We start from the raw sequence: 21,721 nt of genomic DNA, 5'->3' as shown, positions 1-21,721 counted from the left end.
TGCACCTACTGCTGCCGTCGAGGTCTCCCTTTTCCGTTTACTGGATTATACCATAAAAAAGTGTAACGGGAGATTCCTAGGTATTTCCCGCCCATGGACACCAGCAACACCAGAGATCTCACAGGTGCGCTGCGAGCCTTAACCCATTAATGGTTACCCGTGCGTGCGGCGCGTCGCGTTCTGCGCGCGCCTCAAAGAGCCATCAGACCACCACAGATGGGGCCCAGTAGGGCTGATGCCTAATCCGGAGCTGCGGACTACCTAGCGGGTTTACCGGGGCTCCGGCTCGACGGGCAGGAGTAGGAACGGGGTGGTTTTTAGTCAGTAAGAGTCTGACACTCCCTCTCGCCTCGCCCAAGGCGGGAGAAGTCATTGGATAACTTTTCCACCCTAAAAAAAAAAAAAAACCATTAATGGTTACATAGAAAAAAAAAATACTTTAATTGTGTTTATTTGTATATTGATTATACTATAGAAATCAATGTTTCTACCCTAAATTATTAGGTGTTCCCAAATTGGCACAGCGACCAAGAATGGGTTAATAAAGAATACACTCTTTTCTTGAAGGTTTGAAGGTCGTATCAGCTCGGAAATACCGCCGACGACAGTTCATTCCACAGTTCTGCTGTGTGAGGTAGAAAGTTTCGTGAGGACCTCACAGTTGTGGCCTGCCAACTATCTATATGATAGGGATGGAATTTAAGCGCTATCGTTTAGGTCGAGGGCGCAGGGAGTCGAGATCTCCCCGTCCCGTTTCGCAGTTTCCTCATAACATGACCTCTTCGCAGAAGGACTCCACCGCATCCCACGATTCTGCGCTGTCGACCATCCTACGTACTACGGCCGAAACCTAACCTAACACAGGTGCGCTAATACCAGCCGCCGATCAGAATATCCCTATTCCTGGTGCACAGGCGCAAGGTCGCAAGCCTTTCCGTTTTTTACCAGATACTTTTCGAGAGTGTGCGGGGGAATTGCACAACTTGATTGCCCCTAGTCCTTTTCATCATCGAACCACAAGACAATCGGCGAGGCGTCACTGTTTCATGGTGGATATCCCACCCACTCGCACGAAGCGCTTCGCTTCAAGCTTCCTTGTGCGAACTGCTAGGGAGTGGAACTCCTTGCCGGAGTCTGTGTTTCCTGATGGGTATAACCTGGGTGTCTTCAACGCCCGAGTGAATAGGTTGCTTATGGGCAGACGTGCTCCACCGTAGGCCGCATCATCACTTACCATCAGGTGAGATAGCGGCCTAACGTCGACCCATTAAATGTAAAAAAAAACCCTTCTTATCAACCAGGTAGGGCCAGATTTAGGGGTAATTGAGGGCGGCAAAATTTTGGGCAGCGCGGAGCGTTGGCGGTGACAATTTTAAAGATGGTTTAAACAAAAAAACATAATTTAGTAGATTTAAAAAATAAAATGTGGTCCCAATTATGCATGTTTTGCAATATGGTGCACACAGCACGATCGCCGCCTCGACCGGAGTGATACCACTGCCTCACAGAAAATTGACGTGAAACAATGTTTTATTTCGTTATTTGAATGAGGTTACCGGAGACCCAATTATTCAACAATCAACAATCCGAACCGCATGCTGCAACTGTACCTAAAGAAAGAAGCTGGTACTGGGGTGCCAGCCCCAGCCCAAAGATGAGAACAATATTCCATGTTGGACCGAACTGCACCTTATATAGAAGCAAGCGATGAGCTGGAGTGAAATACTGTCTCGATCTGTTGAGCACATTGGTGTACTTTTTAAAGGAAGCCGGTGAAAGGGAGAGGTAGACGTCAAGTTCTCTCGCAGTAGACACGTCTTCAGCGCCGTGAGGCGGTAACTGATCTACGACCTCCATAGGAGAGGCCTGCGGGAGACTGACTGACTGTGGGTGGGTGGGGGAGACGTCTGAGACGTCCGCTGTGTAGGCGTTACCGTAGTGTTCCACACGCGCCACTCGAGGAAGGGAAGCATCCTCGCAGGGCCGCTTCCAACCTAACGCTGGCGTGGTGGGACCTGCCACAAACATAGCGGTAGGTTGAAGCCTGCCGTATGTGGTGATTTTGTAAGGTTTAACCAGGATCACGGATACAGGCAGTGGAGAAACACGGCGGTGATTTTTCCGGTAAGAGGCACGCCCCACCCTCGTCGTCTCTACGACCTAGGAAGTCTATGAGGATTACCATCGGGATAAAAAAAAATGGAATAACGTAAAGGCGGCAAATATTGTTTTGCCCGGAGCGGCGAAAAAGTTTAAGTAAGAGTGCTGCTTCCATCTCTTTCAACAGGTCTTTAGTCCACTCTTACGACACCCGCGGGAAACCCGAAATTTTAGGGAGGGAAAATCATCCAATGGATTACGCTAGAGAGCGTCAGCCCCTTACCACACACTCTTACTAACTAAAAACCAATCCGTTACTACTACTGGCTCGAGCCCTTGAGGCGGAGCCCTGGCAACCTAGCACCCAGTTGGGTGAAAAAAGCTGTGATGGTAAACCTGATCTACTTAGCTATTCTTTCCACACCACAAGGCAAATTATGGTGCAAGGCGTAAATGACTATTTAATGGACAAACTCGTTGAGTAAATTCATATTAATTGTTAATTAAACGTAATTTTATCAGTGGTAATAGGAAAAAGTCCAATGTTGATTGCTTATTCAGGTTTTATTTATTTATTTCTTAGGTAAGTAGGTACATTAAATTCATCAGTTTATAGTTCGCGCGTCTTGTCAACCACACGTATTTTTTTGTTTGAAATTACGCGTGGTGTAGTGTAAATTCTGTTGTAAACTTTCGTTATTTATATTTTGTGAGGTGATTTATAAAAAAATATAGATTAATAGAATATAGTGAAATAAAATGTGGAAGTTCAGTACCGCCATCTACGGGCCATAGAGAAATATAAACTGTCAAAAGGTGGATTTTAACGAGCGAACTGTGAAATTCACAAAAACTTTTAAATTAATATTTTAATAATTCAATAAACCTTGAAATTAATTAAATAAATCAAAATCATTATTTTATGATAATTTCAAAAATATTGCGAAATGATTTCGTAATTTAAATAAAAAGTAGACTTTGTAATTAAATCCAATGCCAAAAAAAATTGTCTATGGTACGACATGTAGAAGTAAAATAAATATTTTAAATGAATGTGCTAGTTAATGTGTTAATTCAAGATATTATTTTTAATACTACAATACAGTTTTATTTAAAAAATATATATTTAATTTATTTTGTATAAAGCAACACAAAGCCAAAAATTTATTGCATGAAACGAAACGTTACTTATAGAATGGCTTAGTCTATGGTTTGACAAGTAACCTCCACCGTCATTTCTGTACTTTTACAATATTTTTAATAAAAATTCGTTTTTGTGACCTTATTTTATATAAAATAATTATATTTTTATTTTGTGTTAAATGTTTGTGACAAAAATGTGTTTTATAATTAGAAATAATATAAAAGTATAAAAAATGTTGGAATTGGTCCCGCGTGTTTCCTTCCCGCGCACGTCGTACTAGGTGGAAGTTGGTCATGGTCGTCCGCCAAACGGAAAGCCGCCATGATGGCTTTCTGTAAAGTACGCTCAATATGTAAAGTTTCGTTATTGTTTTTCATTAATTGTGACTGAGTGCGTGCAAAAATTAATCATGGGAACGAACTAGAGTGTGCAAAGTTCAGTTTACGGTCCTTTGGGACCTCCTAGTGGAGCTATAAAGTGTTTTATAAGTGCATTTTTGTGTCGACGCTAGCGTGTTTTGTTCTGTCAACAAAATGTCGAAGCTCTCGTTTAGGGCGAGGGCCCTGGATGCGTCGAAACCAATGCCCATATACCTCGCCGAGGAGCTTCCGGATTTACCGGACTACTCGGCGATTAACCGTGCTGTACCTCAGATGCCTTCTGGAATGGAAAAAGAGGAAGAAAGTGTAAGTATTTTGCGCATTTAGATGTTAAGTCATCGGAAACTACTGTGTGTCGGCCATTACGTTATGTTTCTTATTCTCGCCGCTAGGGGCGGTATAATTTCTCAGGAAATTCTATATTTTCGAAAAATAATTATTATTTGGCTTGTTCCCACGCGTGGGAAATGCCGGGATTCGTTTTCTGGGTAAAATTATTATATGACAACAAATGCATCGACGTTATCTTGACTGCGAAAGTTATTGTCAAATTTTGGCGCGATAATCGAGCACATGGTTGAATTTACCGTACTGTGACTATGTATTACTCAATTGAGGATTACTCCGTTATTTTTGAAGCTATTGAGCTGGAATTTTTGTATGTTGGGGGCGAAATTGTGTATATTTTGTAATATTAAAATGATAATAAACCGGCGGCCGGGTCATATGTTATTTGTTTACAAACAATGGATGCCGGCAAGCGCAACATTTTAATTATCGACAGTTTTAAATCTTAATAAAAATACAAAATATGGATTCTTATAGTAGATTAAGTAATTCTATACACGATTAATTTGTTATTTTCCAATTATATCATTAATTTCGTAACTTTTTACTACTTTGATAAAACACCATTTTTTTAGTGCATCCATTATTTTATTTTTTGTTTTTAATATTTTATAATGTCGAATAAAACGACTTTTAGAGTAAGTATTGGTACTTAAACTACCTAATTAGAGAAAATATTTTATCTTAGCCTATTGCCAACTTAAATTTTTCTTATAAAGTTAGTTTACCTACATTACACTAAGTTCTTATCATGAACCCTCAACTATTTATTATATTTAAATAAAACTAAATTACTTTTAACACTAGCTAGGATATACTTAACATTTATTATGAGAAGCTGAAGAAATCGCTTTGAGCGACTGTGATGAAACTCGGTGTTACTTGCTAACAAGTTCAATCGCATATATTTTTATGAAATAACCTATTGATATAATCTTTTCTATTAATAATAATTAATATTCATTTAAAAAGGCTTCAGTTAATGGGTCATTTTAGGGTTTACACTGTACATAAATATAATACCTCACACCTTTCTCCCAAGAGGTAAGCAGAGACAATGGAACACCAATTTCTGCAATTCTTACACACCTCTTTCGCTTCATAAATAGTCATCAGTCTTTACATGCATGCTTGTCAGTTTTAATTTTATTATATTAACTTTTACATTGATTCCGATTAATTAATACTTCTTCCTGATCTCATCCATACTTACCTACTCAAAGTCATGATATGTTATCTTTTTACTTTCTCCTCTATAAGACGTCATATTACAAACTCCTTAGATAATTCCTTATTTGATTTTACTATTATTAAAATCCCATTATTCTATTTCTGGACCTCTTTGTATGAAGGTAATAATTGGTTATTCTTATATGCTATTGCTAGAGCTAAATGATGGGTACCTTGAAGTTTCTTTATATGTATTTTTTATTTGTTACCTACTAATATGTTTTGGGTATGTAAGTGTGAATAGGTAGGTAGTTTTTTTTAAGTCTTTAACTGCCAATAGAAAACTGTTGAAGGCAAATCCTCCGCTAACATCGGTCACCGGTGACCACCACAGCGTTCAGTGTGTTAATAAAAGTCATGTTCAGTAACAGTATTTTATAGTTAGGTAATATTGAACCAAGTACATAACATTTTCTAAGTATACCTACCCTACCCACATACAGTAATATTTTAATTATGATTTTAAGTAGGTAGCTTCACATTTATTAATATTCAAATACCCAATTCGTTAACCTTAATATAAGTAGGTATTTTTTTTACGTAAGTCATTTTGAATCTAACCGAAATTTATCTTGATTTTTTTCAACATTTTTTTTTTATCACGAAATGTGTTTACAAACACAAAAAGCTTTCGCGCACAATACTGGCAGCTGAAGGGACGGACGGTCAGTGGTGGCGTCGTTCGAAATTCGAATCCTCGTCACTATAAAAAAGGTTTCAAAAAAAAGGGTCGGCTCCGTGCGGATACGGGCAACGTCGCAGGCCAGAGCACGATTTTTTTTTTCTTTTTAAAATATTTACTTTGTCTTCCTTCGTCGTGTAACGTTCTATGATTTGAACGTGTATTTTGTTTGTTTAAATCTAGTATTTTAACGAGTTTTATTCTTCAAGGGTAGACAGTGCAATTTGGAGACTTAGGGAGCAAAATGAAGAGACGTGTAGTTGCTAAGAATACTTTTAATTAAGTGTCAATATAACTAACTTACACTACTTATAAATGCTAGGTGTCACACACCTACAGACAGAATCGTACAATTTTGTCAGCTATGTTACAAGTCCTAAGTAATGTTAAAGTTATGTTACAAGTACTTTAGCAGAGTTTCGTAAATCGTAATAAAACATTGCCTGACGGTAGACAGAATACTTTATTTTAATTTAACTACTAACCTACCCTACAAATTAAAATAAAAACCTTTTTTCTAAAAGTAGGTAGGTGCAGCTCGTTCCGAAACTAATTTGTTTATATGTACTGCGGTTAATACGCGTTTATATTAGGTAGTAGTACATAGTTTAAGGTCGTATATATGTTTATTTTTAATATGATGACCTCATGGCGCCATTTAGCACATTATTGTACTGACAGTAGTCAGTCATGGTACCTTTTTTATTTAGAACTAGCTTTCGACTGCGGTTTTGTCCGCATAGAATATTTTTTTGAGCAGACGAGAGTTTATTTTTTTGGCTTATGACCTTGCTCAAATTTTATCGAATTCGGTTTAGCAGTTAAAGCGTAAATGAACAGCAAATAGACAAAAGCATTTGTAATATTAGCAGGAATTAATAAATAGAATTTTTTTCGGGGATACGTGGTAGTTAAATATCGTAGTTACAATCTGCCTATTTTAGTTTCATCGTTTTAGGTATGTTCTGCCGAAGCTATTGTTTTTTTTCCTGTCCTTAGAACCCGCCCTCTTTTTTTTTGAAGTAGGTAACAAATAATTTACTGAATGTAGGTAGCGTAAACGCGTCAGTAAATTCGTTAGCCGAAATAAGTGAAACGTAGTGGCATTGTAACAATTTAGGTACTCATTTTTTAATCTTTATATTTTAAAAGGGGTTTTTATCAATAAAGTGACTCATCGACTATAAACATTAAAAAATATGTAAATAAATAATCTGTCTACCATACCCCAACCTCTAGCTTAATACAATAATTAGATACTCTTCCTTATTCAAGTGGTCACAACTTCACACGTAAGTAACTCGAACTGCGAGCATTCTCAGAAATGGAGCCCTTATTCCTCTATGTTTAGCAATAATACACTCTCATACAATTATAATTAGACACAAGAACATTACCAAACACTTCAGTCGGCTACGAGACAATAAAACCCGTAATGGTATCCAATGACAAATATCCAATCATCTGACCGGATTTCGCGAACGAGCCGAGATACGCACAATCCAATGATTGTCCTCGTTGACTCATTCGTTATACCAAGTCACAATCGCTTGTGTGTCTGTCTGTCTGATGCAAATATTTACGATGAAAGACTAATTTGATTTGCTTGAGATTAAGTGACATTGTTGAGTTATAAGTATTGATTGAGTGTATTTCATTGTCAGTTTGTATGATATGATATCAAACCTAAAAGAATAAAAAAGGTGCACACATTAAAATAATGAGACACCCAGTTCATTAGTTATATTATGAGTCCCATGTATCTAATAGGTATCTAGAGCTGCGTACTACCTAGCGGGTTTACCAGGGCTCCGGCTCAAAAAGCAGGAGTAAGAACGGGGTGGTTTTTAGTCAGTAAGAGTCTGATATTCCCAATTTTCCCCCTCTGAAAAAAAAAACGTACCGACCTAATAGACGGCGATTTGTAGTATTTTTTCAGAGTAAGGAGAAGGCTTAAGGGATATTAATTGATTAAAAAAATGGAGGCGGTACCTAGTAAGTGGTTTCTTTAAAAAAACCTTTTAAAGCCGAAGCCAAAGTTAATCTAATCGAAATATCGAAATAATGATTATGATGACCACGTGCAAAAACATAAACAGGATAAATATTGGCATTAAAAATATAATTTTCCTCATTCACAAGATATTCCTTCAGTCTTAAAAATGTAATTACACAAGGGAAAGTACTTAAAAATATTAGTTATCGTTTTCTCTTATAAAACAAACAAGTTCGGTACAGGACTGACGGCTTTTTCCATAATCAAAATGAGTGATACCTAAACATATACACTATTCTATTTCTAAAGTGCTATAGGTATTAAACATTTTAGGTTTTGTTTAGTAGGTATATCTACATACATAAGTCATTTGGAATCTAAATTATTAATGGATTTATTGACGACAGAATATTTGAGTAATGTCGTCATTTCTCATATATCATTTTTATACCGTTCTCCAATAATACTTTTATTGAACCAAAATTATAAATACGTTGTGTGTTTGTTACTCTTTTACACAAAAACTACTGAATGAATTTATATAAAACTTTGAACATAGGTAGATTATAGTTTCGAAAAACGCATGTCTATTTTCGTTATGTCTATACTCATAGTTTTGAAAAATAAAATGTTCACCCACAAAAATGTCTCATCTCGTCCCAGAAATGGAATTTGACGTTAACAAATTAAAGAAATATCTCCACCAAATGTTTATCAGCTAAAAGTAATACCGAAAATAAATTTAATCTTAGCTAGCGAGGGTTGACGACCTCGGAACTCCCAGGAGGGAATACCTTCGTCCCATTCTCGCAATGTACATTGAATTGACGAAATTATGGGGCTTCCACGGTTCTGCCGATGGTAGGTTTTTTAAAAAGGCCATGAAATAACTTTTGGTTTCAGTAAATGTTACTATGGAGGAAATTGCTAGGGCTTTTCGTCAGTATTGAAGATAATTTGTTGAACACGACTAGTTAATATGTTAATTATTATAAATAGATCATGTACTATGCAACATATTATGTTCAAAGGTGATGTAGTAGTCAGCTAAAGTACCTAATTTTAGTAATAGACAGAAAAAAAATGATGATAAAAATAGTTATCACAATTTATGAGACACGTGTGTATCAGATTACCATATATGGCATAGGTAATGTGATGTGAATATTATGTACAGAATATAGACTAGAATATTTAAACTACTCATATTTTTACCTATCTTGAAAGTCGTGATGAAAAACCTGAAGCGTTATAAAAACCTAGACTGCAGACTACTGAGCGGTTTATCGGGGCTCCGGCTCGAAAAGCAGGAGTAGGAACGCGGTGGTTTTTAGTCAGTAATAGTCTGACACTCCCTCTCGCCTCACCCTAGGCGGGAGAAGATATTGGATAGTATTTCCCCCTAAAAAAAGACTTATGTATGTCGTTATAAGGAAACACGTTCTTACATAACATAATCATATAAGTAACTACCTACGTACTTAAACAACCATATACTTAATTGATGACGTCATTAGCCGTTTCCTTAATGAATGATACGGCAATTTCATCTGATATTATTAATGAGTTTGTCCATAATAGCTGTCTAGTGACAATATTGATGTTAGTTATCGTTATTTCGAGAATGGGATTACGTTATCTCATGTCCTGGATTTGTCTTTGTTTGGTACAGGCGGTTAATTATGGAAAGAGATTAATATACTGCCTATAATCATGGATTTACTGTCGAAAAAGTACCGGTTTCTGAATGTCATTAAAACAAAGCTTCTATATCTTCTATTCTATAAAGTAAGCATGATTATGAACAGCCCGTGAACCTCCTGTACATAAGATTTGCCATAATCTCCGCTGGAGATCGCAATTTAAAAAGTTCAAGTTTATTAGAGAGCACTACTAGTAAGACCACTAATCTACATAATTTATCTAGTTGCTATATAACCGAACTTTTTTATTTAAGCTAAGTCTTGTGCTATGTAACTAAATTATGATGTACCTATGAGTTATTAAAATTTTATTCAGTATGTGTCGACATGCAATTAATAAATCATTTAACTGCAGGCTAGAACAATATTCTGGGTACAAAAGGTGCTCTTGTATTAACAGTAATAAGTTTTCAGTGAAGTTAAACTGAATTGGCTTGAATACAGGTTGTTAATTAGTTTTTAAATGAATTAATTACATTTATACAACGTCTCTACTAGATATGTATAGGCAATGTTTCTAGTAACTTGACTAGAAACATAATCGGTGGAATTGTTGTTATGTATTATTATATTTGTTTATTTACATCTGGAAACATCTACGTACACTTTCAGAGAATACTAAATATACCAACAAACTCTTCTCAGAATGAATACACTTTATCTGCGTTATCCGAAAATGATGGACCAAATATCAATGTATGCGAGTCCCCACCTAAAAGCTAATATCGAAATAGAACAACCTTCAAATTATACTTTTTAAGAAGTAATAATAAGTATATTTGAGTGCCATCTTGAAACATACATACGTAACGAAGCTCCCATTTTTTTTTATCGATCCCGACTCGCGTTATCATAAAAACCACATAAATATTTCAATTTGTATTCAGTGTATGGCCCGTGTAGCTTACAGCCGGATAGAAATGCTATAGGTGGAGGTACAAAATTATTCGTATCCGTCTCCTTGAATGTGTCTAGGGACTAAATTGTAGGAACTTACCTATTTAAGAATTGTCTGACGTAGTTTTTCTAGGAAAAATATGAATAAGATTGCCTAGGGAGATATATTTTGTTACTATGGCTTATTTTATTGGTTATATAGAGGACTGTTGAAGGTCGAATATCGAATACTCGTGTTAATAAGATTTCCTTGTTGGTCGAGTGGTCGCAGTTTCGACTGTCGAACACGAGGACGATGGTATGATTTCCGGATCGATCAAAGTCGCAGAAATTCTGAATAATAGTTTTTAATAGGTATAGAGCGCCTGTTATTTCGCAATAGGTTCGTCCCAACAAAGGAACTTTGTTGATGAAAAAAATGCGTTTATATTGTACCTACACATCTGCCTAACCCTCGGGAACAGCTGGGACGGACGGTTGCAAAATGCTTTTTGATGCACATAACTGCGTAGATAGTAAATGATAAGCTTTGTCTATCCACAAGGAAAAAGCAGTAAGCGAAATTGTTCTTTAGATCAATGGATGAAGTAATTCATCAACCAAAATCACAATTTGATTAAAAACCTTTATTCCAACCGCTAACAGCCCAATCAATGCTGTGTACTACATTTGTATTTCACTCATGTACATTGTACACAATTGATTTTCCGCCGCACAAAACAGTTGACAGTAAAAATTTTGAGTGTATCATCTCTTGCATACTTAATTCAGATGTTTTGGAGTCGTGTTTTAACAAAAAATCTGTTAGGACGTTAACTTTTTGCCTCTGTGGCATTTTTATGTTATTTTTTAGTGGGGATAGTGAAGTTTTGTAGTATTTGAATGAGCTATTCGGTTCGATATTTGCCCTGTCAGCGTGCCCTATTTGTGTCAAAACGACTCGCCCCCTGTGTTAAATGGGGCTAATAACATTGCTGACAAAACTATATAGTTAGTTACTGTTCCAAATAATACTGTTTTAGCTCAAAACTACAAAACTTTCTTTCATGTAGCTCAAATTCGTCTTTAGTGTATCATACTGCGTAGATCTTCAAACATCTTTCCTTATAAAATGGCGTAAATGATAAAATAAAGAACGGAATATCGTAAAGAAACACTACATCATTGATATAACCGAGATAAAAAGACCATATGCCCACACTACATACCTATTTCAATATTTTATCCGATACAATGTTAAACTATAGACTCTCTTGTAGCCTATAATGAAACGAAATTGCTCTACCGGCTGAGCGATACACCCGATGACGTAGGCAACGCATAAAGGGCTCGGAAGGGATCGTTTAACGGAAACAATGTGCAGTTAAACCCTGTTTTATACCGGATGAGGGTAAGCTGAATTTAAGGTAGGTATGTGGGGGGTATTTTTCTCGTAAAGTGAGACGGATGCGGTCACATCTGTATGATTAGGGACTTGTGAATTAATGTTCCAAGTTTACGAGGTTTGGTGACTGTGAATTATGCCTTTAAATAGGTTTCTGTAACTTAGTAGTTCGTGTTTCTATGTGGAAACATGTTAGGTTTACATTTTTAGCTTTTACAGCTAGTTTTCGTTCCATTTCATAGGTGTGTTGTAGTGTAAATAACCTTGCTTGTTATTTGGAACTAATTGTAGAACTCGCAACACTAAAAACCTTAGATTGTGCCTATGAGAAGCAGTTTCTTGCCCGTTGCAGTTTACAAGGTTTAAAGAAAGTATATAAAGATTTTAAAACGAGCGATAATTATAGCGCGTATAGACTCATCGTGTACCGCAAAGCAGATCCACACGAGACACTATGTATTTTCTATTGTTGTCTTATATACGAAAGTAAAAGACCAACAGAAAAGTATAAATTACTTAAAACGTATCGATATTAATTTAATTGAAAGAAATAGCGAGAAATTGGAAAAATAACATGTCAGAAATGAGTTCTCCACTCTCACAAGAGCAAATCTGAGTGTGGAGTTGGAATCAATAGTCAGTGTGACCTATTTTATCGAACAGTTAACTAGTAATACTTCCCGTGTATAAGGACTTGAACCTGTAACCAAGTTATTTGTAGTTTAACGTGCGCTCAATGGCTTTCATTAAGTTTTCAATAGTTTTGTTAGGTTAATTAACTAGGTGATTGAGTTCGCTCTGATTGGCTGCTGTATTTTATGGTACGGTTACTGAGTAGGATATTTGGTGTTTGTGATCGTACTGTGCAATATGTACTGTTTTAAAATATTTCAGCTTCATGGTAGATACTTTAACTTTCGATAAAAATTTGACTATCAACCACAGTGCCAGAAATTCTGATTAATAGGTATATATTCTAGCGTTATTACAAATTAGCTACTTTGCTACGCGCGGTTTCACACGATCTGCTTCGACTCCTATTGATCGTAGCGTGATGTTTTATAACCTATAGTAATATAACCTATACATAACCTTCCTCATTAAATGGATTACAAAAAATATTATTTATTTCGTACCAGTACTTCCAGAGACGCGTTCTCTTTGACACAAAACTACTGAACAGCTCTGAATTAAAGGCACAGAGATACGAGTAGAATATATGATCTACAATAACACACAGGCTACTTCTTATTTCGATGACGCTAACAAAACCGCTGGCATAATCGAGTAATGGCATAGAGATTCAAAACACGACTTTTACTTTCATACCCTTGGCGTGTAACATTAACATTTCAATAATAAAAATAAACCTACGACCTACTTTAATACAAGCCAGACAACATAGTACTAGCAATATAACTTGGAACATATTATTCTATTCAGCCCACATAACTACTTACATAAAGTTAGCCTTACGACCCGATTCTTGGCATCGTATCCGAACATACCGATATACTGGAACGTAGTTGCAGTTTGCAAGGTTTATCTGCGTTGAGATTTAAGGAAATGGGCACTTTAATTACTGTTATACCTTCTTGGTTTAGTCATAGTACGTTCTAAGTATGTAGTCCCAAATTGCTATCCCCGAATGCATAAATTCTTAGTCTTAGCAGGGAACCTGGAAACGTGCTTAGCGTATGGAAGTTTGACCTCTATTATTATCTATCTAATCACTTTAAGAGTAAACAAAAACATCTCTAAAAGCAATAAAGTAAATATTTTTAATTAAAAGTCCCAAAACTTCGCAACAATCCGTACGAAACGAAGATAAAAGAAATTTCTTTCATCAAAAAATATCGCGAAGTAAAAAAGAAACATTACGATAAATCCCTCAGGTATTCCAATCTATTTATTACAGCGAATCTGAGGAAATCCCGTCTGTAAATAAGTAGGCCCCGAAAAGGAGAGAATTGAATTTTTCATCGTTTGTTTTTACTGTGAACCGATTCAATGGGGATTAGGATTACCGTAGTCGGCATAACTGGTTATAAATATCCTTTTTTTTTATTTTGTGAGTGTAAAAAATCATCAAATGACTTCTCCTTCTCTTCTTGGTTAAATGAGAGGGCTTATCAGACTCTTACTGACTAAAAATCACCTCGTTCCTACTCTTACTTTGAGCCGGAACTCCGGTAATCCGCAATGTTCTCCATACTTCCGTAGCCCGTTGCTTAATCTTGATAAATATGTTATATCAAGGTTCTTTGTGTATAGTGGTTTGAGGCATGGTGAATATTTATTATGTTATTTAGGAGGTCTTTCCATGTATATAATTTTGGTTCACATAAATTTTTATACTTGATTCTTAGTCAAATTAAAATCTCCCCCCTCTTCATGCTAACTAGCTGGCATGAAGGATATATGTGAATGAAACATAAAACGAAAAGAGATTGTTTCTTTTTTAATCTCTTATTCCCTCTTCCTCTCTACCTATCAGCACTGATAATAGAGAAAGAATCAATTAATACGATCGTCATTATCTTTTAATAGAAGAAACATATTTCCTCTACTATCTTCTTTATAACCAAAGAAAAAACCTTTTTGTGTATGATTTACGATACATTAGTTTTCATAGCACCCTTCTCTTATCGTTATGAAAAAAATATTTTAGCTAACATTATATCAATTGGAATAAAGGCCAAAGGTTTTTAGGATTCTCGGAACTACCAAATAGGTTGATATTGGTACTTACTTTGAAACTAACATTACTATATTATGACCTTTATTTCTAGACTCAATTAGGCACAGCTGTTTGGTTTGATGGAAAAAATATTATAATAGTTACGGCTCTCTCATATTTATTGTCTTCCATTATTATTTCTATTCGTGTAAACCCGAAAATATGTAGTAGAACTTATGTACTAGGTAGTATTAAATTGTCTTCCTGTGTGTGTTTAGTCCTAAACGTATTGTTGATAGAAACTGAATCTCGAATGTTCGTGAGAACAGTCTTACTCAGAGTCATTTGATGATTACTTAAACTATTGCTTAGTAACGATTTTGTACCGGAAACAATTGCTAAGGACTGGGTTAAGTAACCATTAAATGACTCTGAGTATGGCTGTTAATCAGACAACTTATGATAATAATAAGAAAATTAGACAATTGAGACAGTTTTTATCTTATGTCTTACGCACTTACCTATTTACTATGTTTTTGTAACTCTCAGTGATAGCTCAGAGTTTATGTATAATAAAGTAAGCATGGAAATGGAAATGAATGAGGCCATTGCTTATCCGTACGTGTGGCTTTGTAAAAACAAGAAATACCTACACTATTTTATACAATCGTGGAAGCTCACAAAGTAATGTAGGTACTCTAGTTACATGCTTTGCTTGACATAATGTTTATGAAAAACTATTAGTTTCTGTATCTATCTATATTATTAGGATACGCATCTTTCCATATAAAAACAGCTTAGCTGAGTCCGTTTCCATCAGTGCTAAGCTATGTGTACAAGCGAATATATAATTAGTGGAAGCCAAACGCATCCACAGCAATGTATCATAGCACATCTCTGGTGGAAAAACACTCTTATTTAATTAATCTTTAATCTAAATTTTCTTCAATCTCCTAAGCTCCTAACAATATCACATTCAAACTGTATTATTATAACTATGTCATAGACCACAGATGGTTCAGCCAAAGTTTGGGACTTCCAACAAGAAAGCAAACCTTATAAAAATGCTAATTTCATTGCGGTACGATAAAAAATAGAAACCTTTTTAAAAAGACCTTCAACCTTTTATTAAAAACCTTGTTGTGTACCTTCGATGGTTAATTAATATTGAAATTGTGTAATCTCAGGGAAAACGCGGTAGGTACAGGAAAACATTTTTTTTTTTCAGGTAACTAAGCTTTGGATCAAATCCCGATGTAGTTATTAAGCAGGATTTATTATTAACACTCCGTCATGGAATCTTAAAGTAAGGATTAAAAATTTAACAGATATAATAAAAAGGCTCTTATCAAGATAAAACGGTCTTGAATGCCTTTTTCTTCGCAGAGGTCGTGTTATATTTTTTTTTTACTCAATTAGTAAGCATTTAGGAGCGTTGTATTTTCTTGGAGCCAATTTTGAAACCGGAAATTGTCTTCGAATATTTCGCTAAAAGGTTTCGGATGCTTGTATCTCATTAATTTAGGTTGTTATTAGATTTTCGTCCGTAGTTTCAGTTGAAAACTTCCTCAAGAATTCTATTTGATGGTGATAACAGCATAAAAATCAGCTCAGTAGTTTTTGAGCTTATCGCAAACAGACAGGCGGTAGGGGACTTTGTTTTAAGGATAAGTCTAACGTTGATGGAAAAGGGAATTAATAACAACCCGTGGCTTGTTACGGTTGTCCATCTTGCTAGCTATAAGCCCTTAATCGTGTTCCTGACACCCATGGGAACGGATCTCGTGACCGTTAATTATAAGGGTCGAATTTGTTAACTCATGCACGACGGGCCTTCCACCTCTAATGACCGCGGTAGAGTAGACGAAAACTAGTTTTTAAATGGTATTTTACCACCTAATGGCGTTTTTAAAGTGTCGTTTTGTACTCAAATGTGGTTTTTTGTGGTCATTCGGTCAAGAATAGGCAGGGAAATGGATTTTTGAATGAAGATGTTTAGAATTGTTGCCTATTTTATTTTACACTAGGTACTATTGTGGTTTCACCTAGAGTTCGACTATATATCCTTGATAAATGGACTATCCATCGCAAAACGAATTATTATACAATTCGAACCAATAGTTCTGGAGATTAACGCTTTCAAAGAAACTCTTCTGCTTTATCATTTTAGTAGGTAATATGGTAAAATATTGTGTGAAAGACTTCCTTCTTTAGAGTAAGCGAGAACTACGAATGTCTTATCACCATGAAGTCCGCAGGTCTTGTCCGATGATTCATTAACTTTACACTTCTTTACAACGATAATTTACAATTGTATAAAATGACTAAGCGTGTTGTATTTAACACGTGGTAGGTACTTCTAGATAAGTTGTTACAATCGTAACGTATATTTACTTTATCTAGCCGTAACACGAGTCATGATGAAAAATGTTACAAGTACCTGTTTCTTCTGTTTGAAGTAGGTAATTGTCTCCTTGGTGGAGGACGCCATCAATTACTGGTGACTGACTATCTATTGCTGGACCAAATTTTTTATGGTATAAGCCGGTATACGAGTAGACGGATTACCTGATGGTAAGCAATCGCCGCCGCCCATGGACACCCGAAACACCAGAGGCGTTACAAGTGCTTTACCGGCCTTTTGTGGGTTAGGAATTTAAGGGTTGTTGGGGAATCGGGGATTGGGAAGGGTAACTGGGCCTCCGGTAACCTCACTCACACCACGAAACATAACGCAAGAGTTGCTTCACGTCAGTTTTCTGTGATGCCGTGGTATTACTCCGGTCGAGCCGGACCATTTGTGCCGAAGCATGCCTCTCTCATCCTATTATTGACGTTAGCCCTTCTTACGAAATTTAAACACCCACGACAAGAATAGGGATGGTGTCAAATGTAGAATAAGTTTACCAATGGAAGGTACTACAGGTACTAACCACTCTACCTAAGTACACCTCGGCATAGTCCTTCAACAAACAAACCACGTAGCTAATTCAAATTAATCTATATTAAGCACGACTAATCTAATTTAAAGTAACTAGGTACCGACTGAACTTAATAAATAACACTACCACAGGTGTGATAGTCTACAAATAATGAAGGGTATATTTAGGTCTCAGAAACCTAGTCTGTTATTACGAACCTAGGTTATAAATGGTGGTCTCTTTTTTCTACCGTTTTTTTTTTATTAAAGTTTAATAGGAGCACCTGTGCCTTACGTTGTTTATGTTGTTTTCGTGATCGTATTTCAGGTGGAAATGTTCTGATATTGGAGCGTTTTTCTAGGCATTTATTTTGGGTTTATCGTATACACGTTTCTTCTTGGAATTCTTTGTTTTATTGTTTTGTTTAAGGGTTTATTTGAACTGCCTGTGGTTGAGGGTTGTTAGAAACTCTACACTTAGCGCTCAGGTTCGAAATCACAGTAGTTATAATAGGTTTAAGTTGTATAAGAGAGCTGTGCTTCTCGGTCTCTGTGAAATGTGTAGTGTCCAACTATAAATTTATTGTAATTCGATTAAGGATACAATTACAACAAACAGATTCAGTTGTTTGTACAATCTAAATTAGGATTATTGATAGTTTTTGATTTACGAAATTAGTTTTTATTTGATTTACGCAAATGTACGAGGAAAATCTTAGCATTCCTTAGATTCGTATATCTATTTTCATTCTGTGCACTATCAATCACTCAAGACTCGATATTTATCTTCGCCACGCATAAATTACGTGCATATCTTCTTAATTACTCATTTAGCTCGGAATATAAAACGAACATCCTTTATCGGTTATATCGATAAAGAATGGCTGAGGATTGTAATGTAAAAAAAGCATACACCTACCCTGGTTAACCTACCAGATACAGACCAGTGGTTTGCCGAACTTACTTCTGGAAAGACGTATTAGAGGCGGATTCGAAGGAGCTTCGAACAAGCAATGGCGAGAAACTGCCAAGAACCGCGAGAAATGGCGAAATCTCGCATCCGAGGCCAAGATCCACTTTGGATCGCTGAGCCAACGAAGTGACTAGAAAAAAAAGAGAAATAGTTTGTCTGCACCAAACATTTCTACGCGGTATTTGTTTTTTATGGCCTTATCTTATCGTTTCATTACACGATGTGACCTAATTTAACACGTCTAAGCTTTGAAACACTCGTAAATGTCGCAATAAAGTGCTATAATGTTGTAAGAAGTACACTAAACACTTTGTTGCTACATTACAAAAGTGTTCAGGAATTGTTGTAACTCTTTTCTCTTAATGCATGTATGAAATAGAGTATAAAACTATAAATTAATGTTTGTAATACGTGTTAGGTTGGCAGGAAAACCGGCGTGTAATAACACTTGCGTTGTTTCGACGTGTGAGTTAGGTTACCGGAGCCCCAAAAGGTTGGCAACACATTTGAACTGTTTTGGTGTTGCCACCCGTCTATGGGTGGGCTGGTGACCGCTTTACCGCTATCCATTTGAAAAATCTTTTCATAATGGTTCCAGGGAGGAAATTTGTGCGAATCCCGTATAAGTAATTAGTTTAACAGTATCAAAAACATCTGAATATTTCTTTGAGTGCATTTATCAAGTCTTCATTTAATTTAATTTCAACATAATACAAAACAAGGCAACATCTGTTGTGGAGCAAAACTGATGCACTTAACTCCGATACCGTTGCTACCATTCACTCAGTAAAAGGGAAATGTGCACCGGTGCATACATCCGCGATGCTCTCGCGTCACGGTAGATGCTGAGTATAAGCCGGCTCTGGAAAATATCTAGATTTAAAGGTATAAAGTACTTAGTATGTTGTTTTTTAAGTCTATAGATAGATACCTAGCTTTTTCTTGGCTAGTGACACTCAATCTTCCTCAAGAATGTTACCTATCCACTGAAGTAAACTGTATAAAAATCCGTTCAGCAGTTTTTGAGTATATCGCGAATATACAGACAGATAGACGCAGCTAGGGTTTTATTTTGTAACATCTAAGAATTGGATAAAATCAAGTCACATTTCGTAAATGGTTATTAGAAGCTATCTCACTTTCTATAACCATTCTTCCCACGGTATGTTATTAGGCCCATAAATATAACCCTACGCATCAGCTCTAACATAAAATAAGATTTCTGAAATCGAAAAATCCAATAATACTATCCATTCATGAATATCACCCAGTCGGTCATATTCAATATCGCTTGCTAAAACGTTTTCTATTGAAGCCATATTGCTTTAATTGAGTTTTATTTGTTTCATCTGGCCTTTGCTTTACTGTGTTTCTGTTACTCTTGTATAGTATATTCAGATTCAACTGGATAGTCAGTATTTTGCCTTGAACTTAAGCACACTAGTTACCCTATTAGGCATTTACTATATCAAACTCACCATTACCGCCTCTGTCTGAATGTGAAAATCTCCAAAACTGCTAAGCAGATGTTTATAAGGTTTTCATTAATGGATAAAGTCGTTAATTAGGAAGATTTAAGTGTTGATATAATTTGTAGAGGATTTTTGTTAATTAGTAGATGCCGTGCGAAGTCTGTTTTAATATCCAGTTTATATTTATGAGTATTTTAAATTTCATCATTTCCTTTCTGTGCGTACTTTGATGTTGACTCTTAAAAACTTATCAGATATTTTGTAAGATAACATTCGATTACGTTTACTACTCGAGACGAGTTTCGTTAAACTATTTTAGTTCATTAAAAACTGTCTTATTATGTATATCCAGCGCGCTCGAGAAAATTTTATTATAATGCTTCTCGTGTTGGCAACATTAATTTTATCGCAAACTCCTCGCCGGAAGGCGTATATTAATTATGAAGTTTTATCACATAAAGGATAATTTGAGCTGTGCATATTAACTGTAAAAACATTTTAATAGTTTTATTTTATTAGTAAAGTTATGTCTGTAATTCATAGTGTTGATTGCTTTGAGTAATCGCATCGTCGTCATCATCAGCCTATAAGTCACCTCTGCTAACCAAAGGCCTCTTCTCACACGGAGACGGTTTGAGCATTTATCACCACGCTTGCTCAATGCGGGTTGGCGATTTCAAACTTATAATTAGAAATTTTAAGCTCAGGTTTCCTCACGATGTTTTCCTTCACCATCAGTCGTGTCTAAATAATCTTTAGAAAGTACATATGTATAACTCGGGAAATGTCACGTTGGTACTTGCCGATAGTAGGTATTGAACCAACACTCTCATGCATGAGAAGCGGGCTCAAAACCTCCGAGCCACCACGACATTCCTATCATATTATGATACAAGAATTTCTGCATTAGCCACCGACATACAACAAACACTTAATATAATATTGTAAATTCGACTTTCAGACTCTGTTGGTACAATTTGAATAAACATCTTTGACTTTGACACTTACTTTTGAAGTTAATATTAGGTAGGTAAAACGCGAAAACATATTTATTTTCCCAATAAAATTATTTGCTAAGAAAAGTTAGCGTGGCGGACGAAAAGGTCAATGTCGGACACGATGTTATATTGCTAGGCTCTTAGTTGTTATGGAAATTATTCTTAACTAGTCCTTACTTACTGTTTCATTTGTAAAAATAAGAATTTACTATGATTTGTTAATAAATCTTGTCATATTAATTAGTTATTTTGGATTTTTAGAACTAAACTGAGAAGAATAGTTAGGTAGTGCCTACTTGTTACAAAGTTTACTCTGCAATAGTATAGTTATTGTTTCTATATATTCAATGTCCAATTCCTAACGCAACGTTACGCCTTTTATCCCCGAAGAGGTAAGCAGAAGTGCACATTACTGCACATAACGCTGCTATACAATTTACACCCACTTTTCATCATTTGTGTTATAAGTCCCATGTAATAGGGTGAGCTTATTGCCATATACTGGACTGAATTTCAGACTCCGTACTACTATTGAGAAATTTTTCGACTAACTGAAAACAGTCCAGTAATACAATACAATTCTTAACTATGCGTCGAAATACCCAATGTGTTCGTTAAAAGGTATTATGTTAACTATTATGGACCTGATGACTGAAGTGTATGATAATGAGCGAGTATTAGTGCCCACTAAGAAATTATTACCTATTCCTTTAACATAAAGACTTCTAATGTCATAATATCTAGTTATTATGTAATTTATTTCAAAAACTAACAGTCAAACACTTAACATTCAAACATTATGAAATATGTAACA

The 21,721-nt window shown here is 35.8% G+C and overlaps 1 protein-coding gene across 1 annotated transcript in view; it reads left to right on the top strand.

Moving 5' to 3' along the window:
- Window positions 1-3,315: 3,315 nt before the first annotated feature.
- The window catches only part of LOC118279527 (uncharacterized), a 165,898-nt gene continuing 147,492 nt past the window's right edge, over window positions 3,316-21,721 (top strand). The window contains exon 1 of the mRNA XM_050702466.1: window positions 3,316-3,930. Coding sequence (XP_050558423.1) covers window positions 3,778-3,930 — 153 coding nt within the window. The 5' untranslated portion in view covers window positions 3,316-3,777. The remainder of the gene's footprint in view (window positions 3,931-21,721) is intronic.

Source organism: Spodoptera frugiperda, chromosome 22, assembly GCF_023101765.2.
Source record: "Spodoptera frugiperda isolate SF20-4 chromosome 22, AGI-APGP_CSIRO_Sfru_2.0, whole genome shotgun sequence".
Lineage (NCBI taxonomy): Eukaryota > Metazoa > Arthropoda > Insecta > Lepidoptera > Noctuidae > Spodoptera > Spodoptera frugiperda.
The sequence above is the reverse complement of the archived record's forward strand: the minus strand, read 5'-3'. Positions and strand labels throughout refer to the sequence as shown.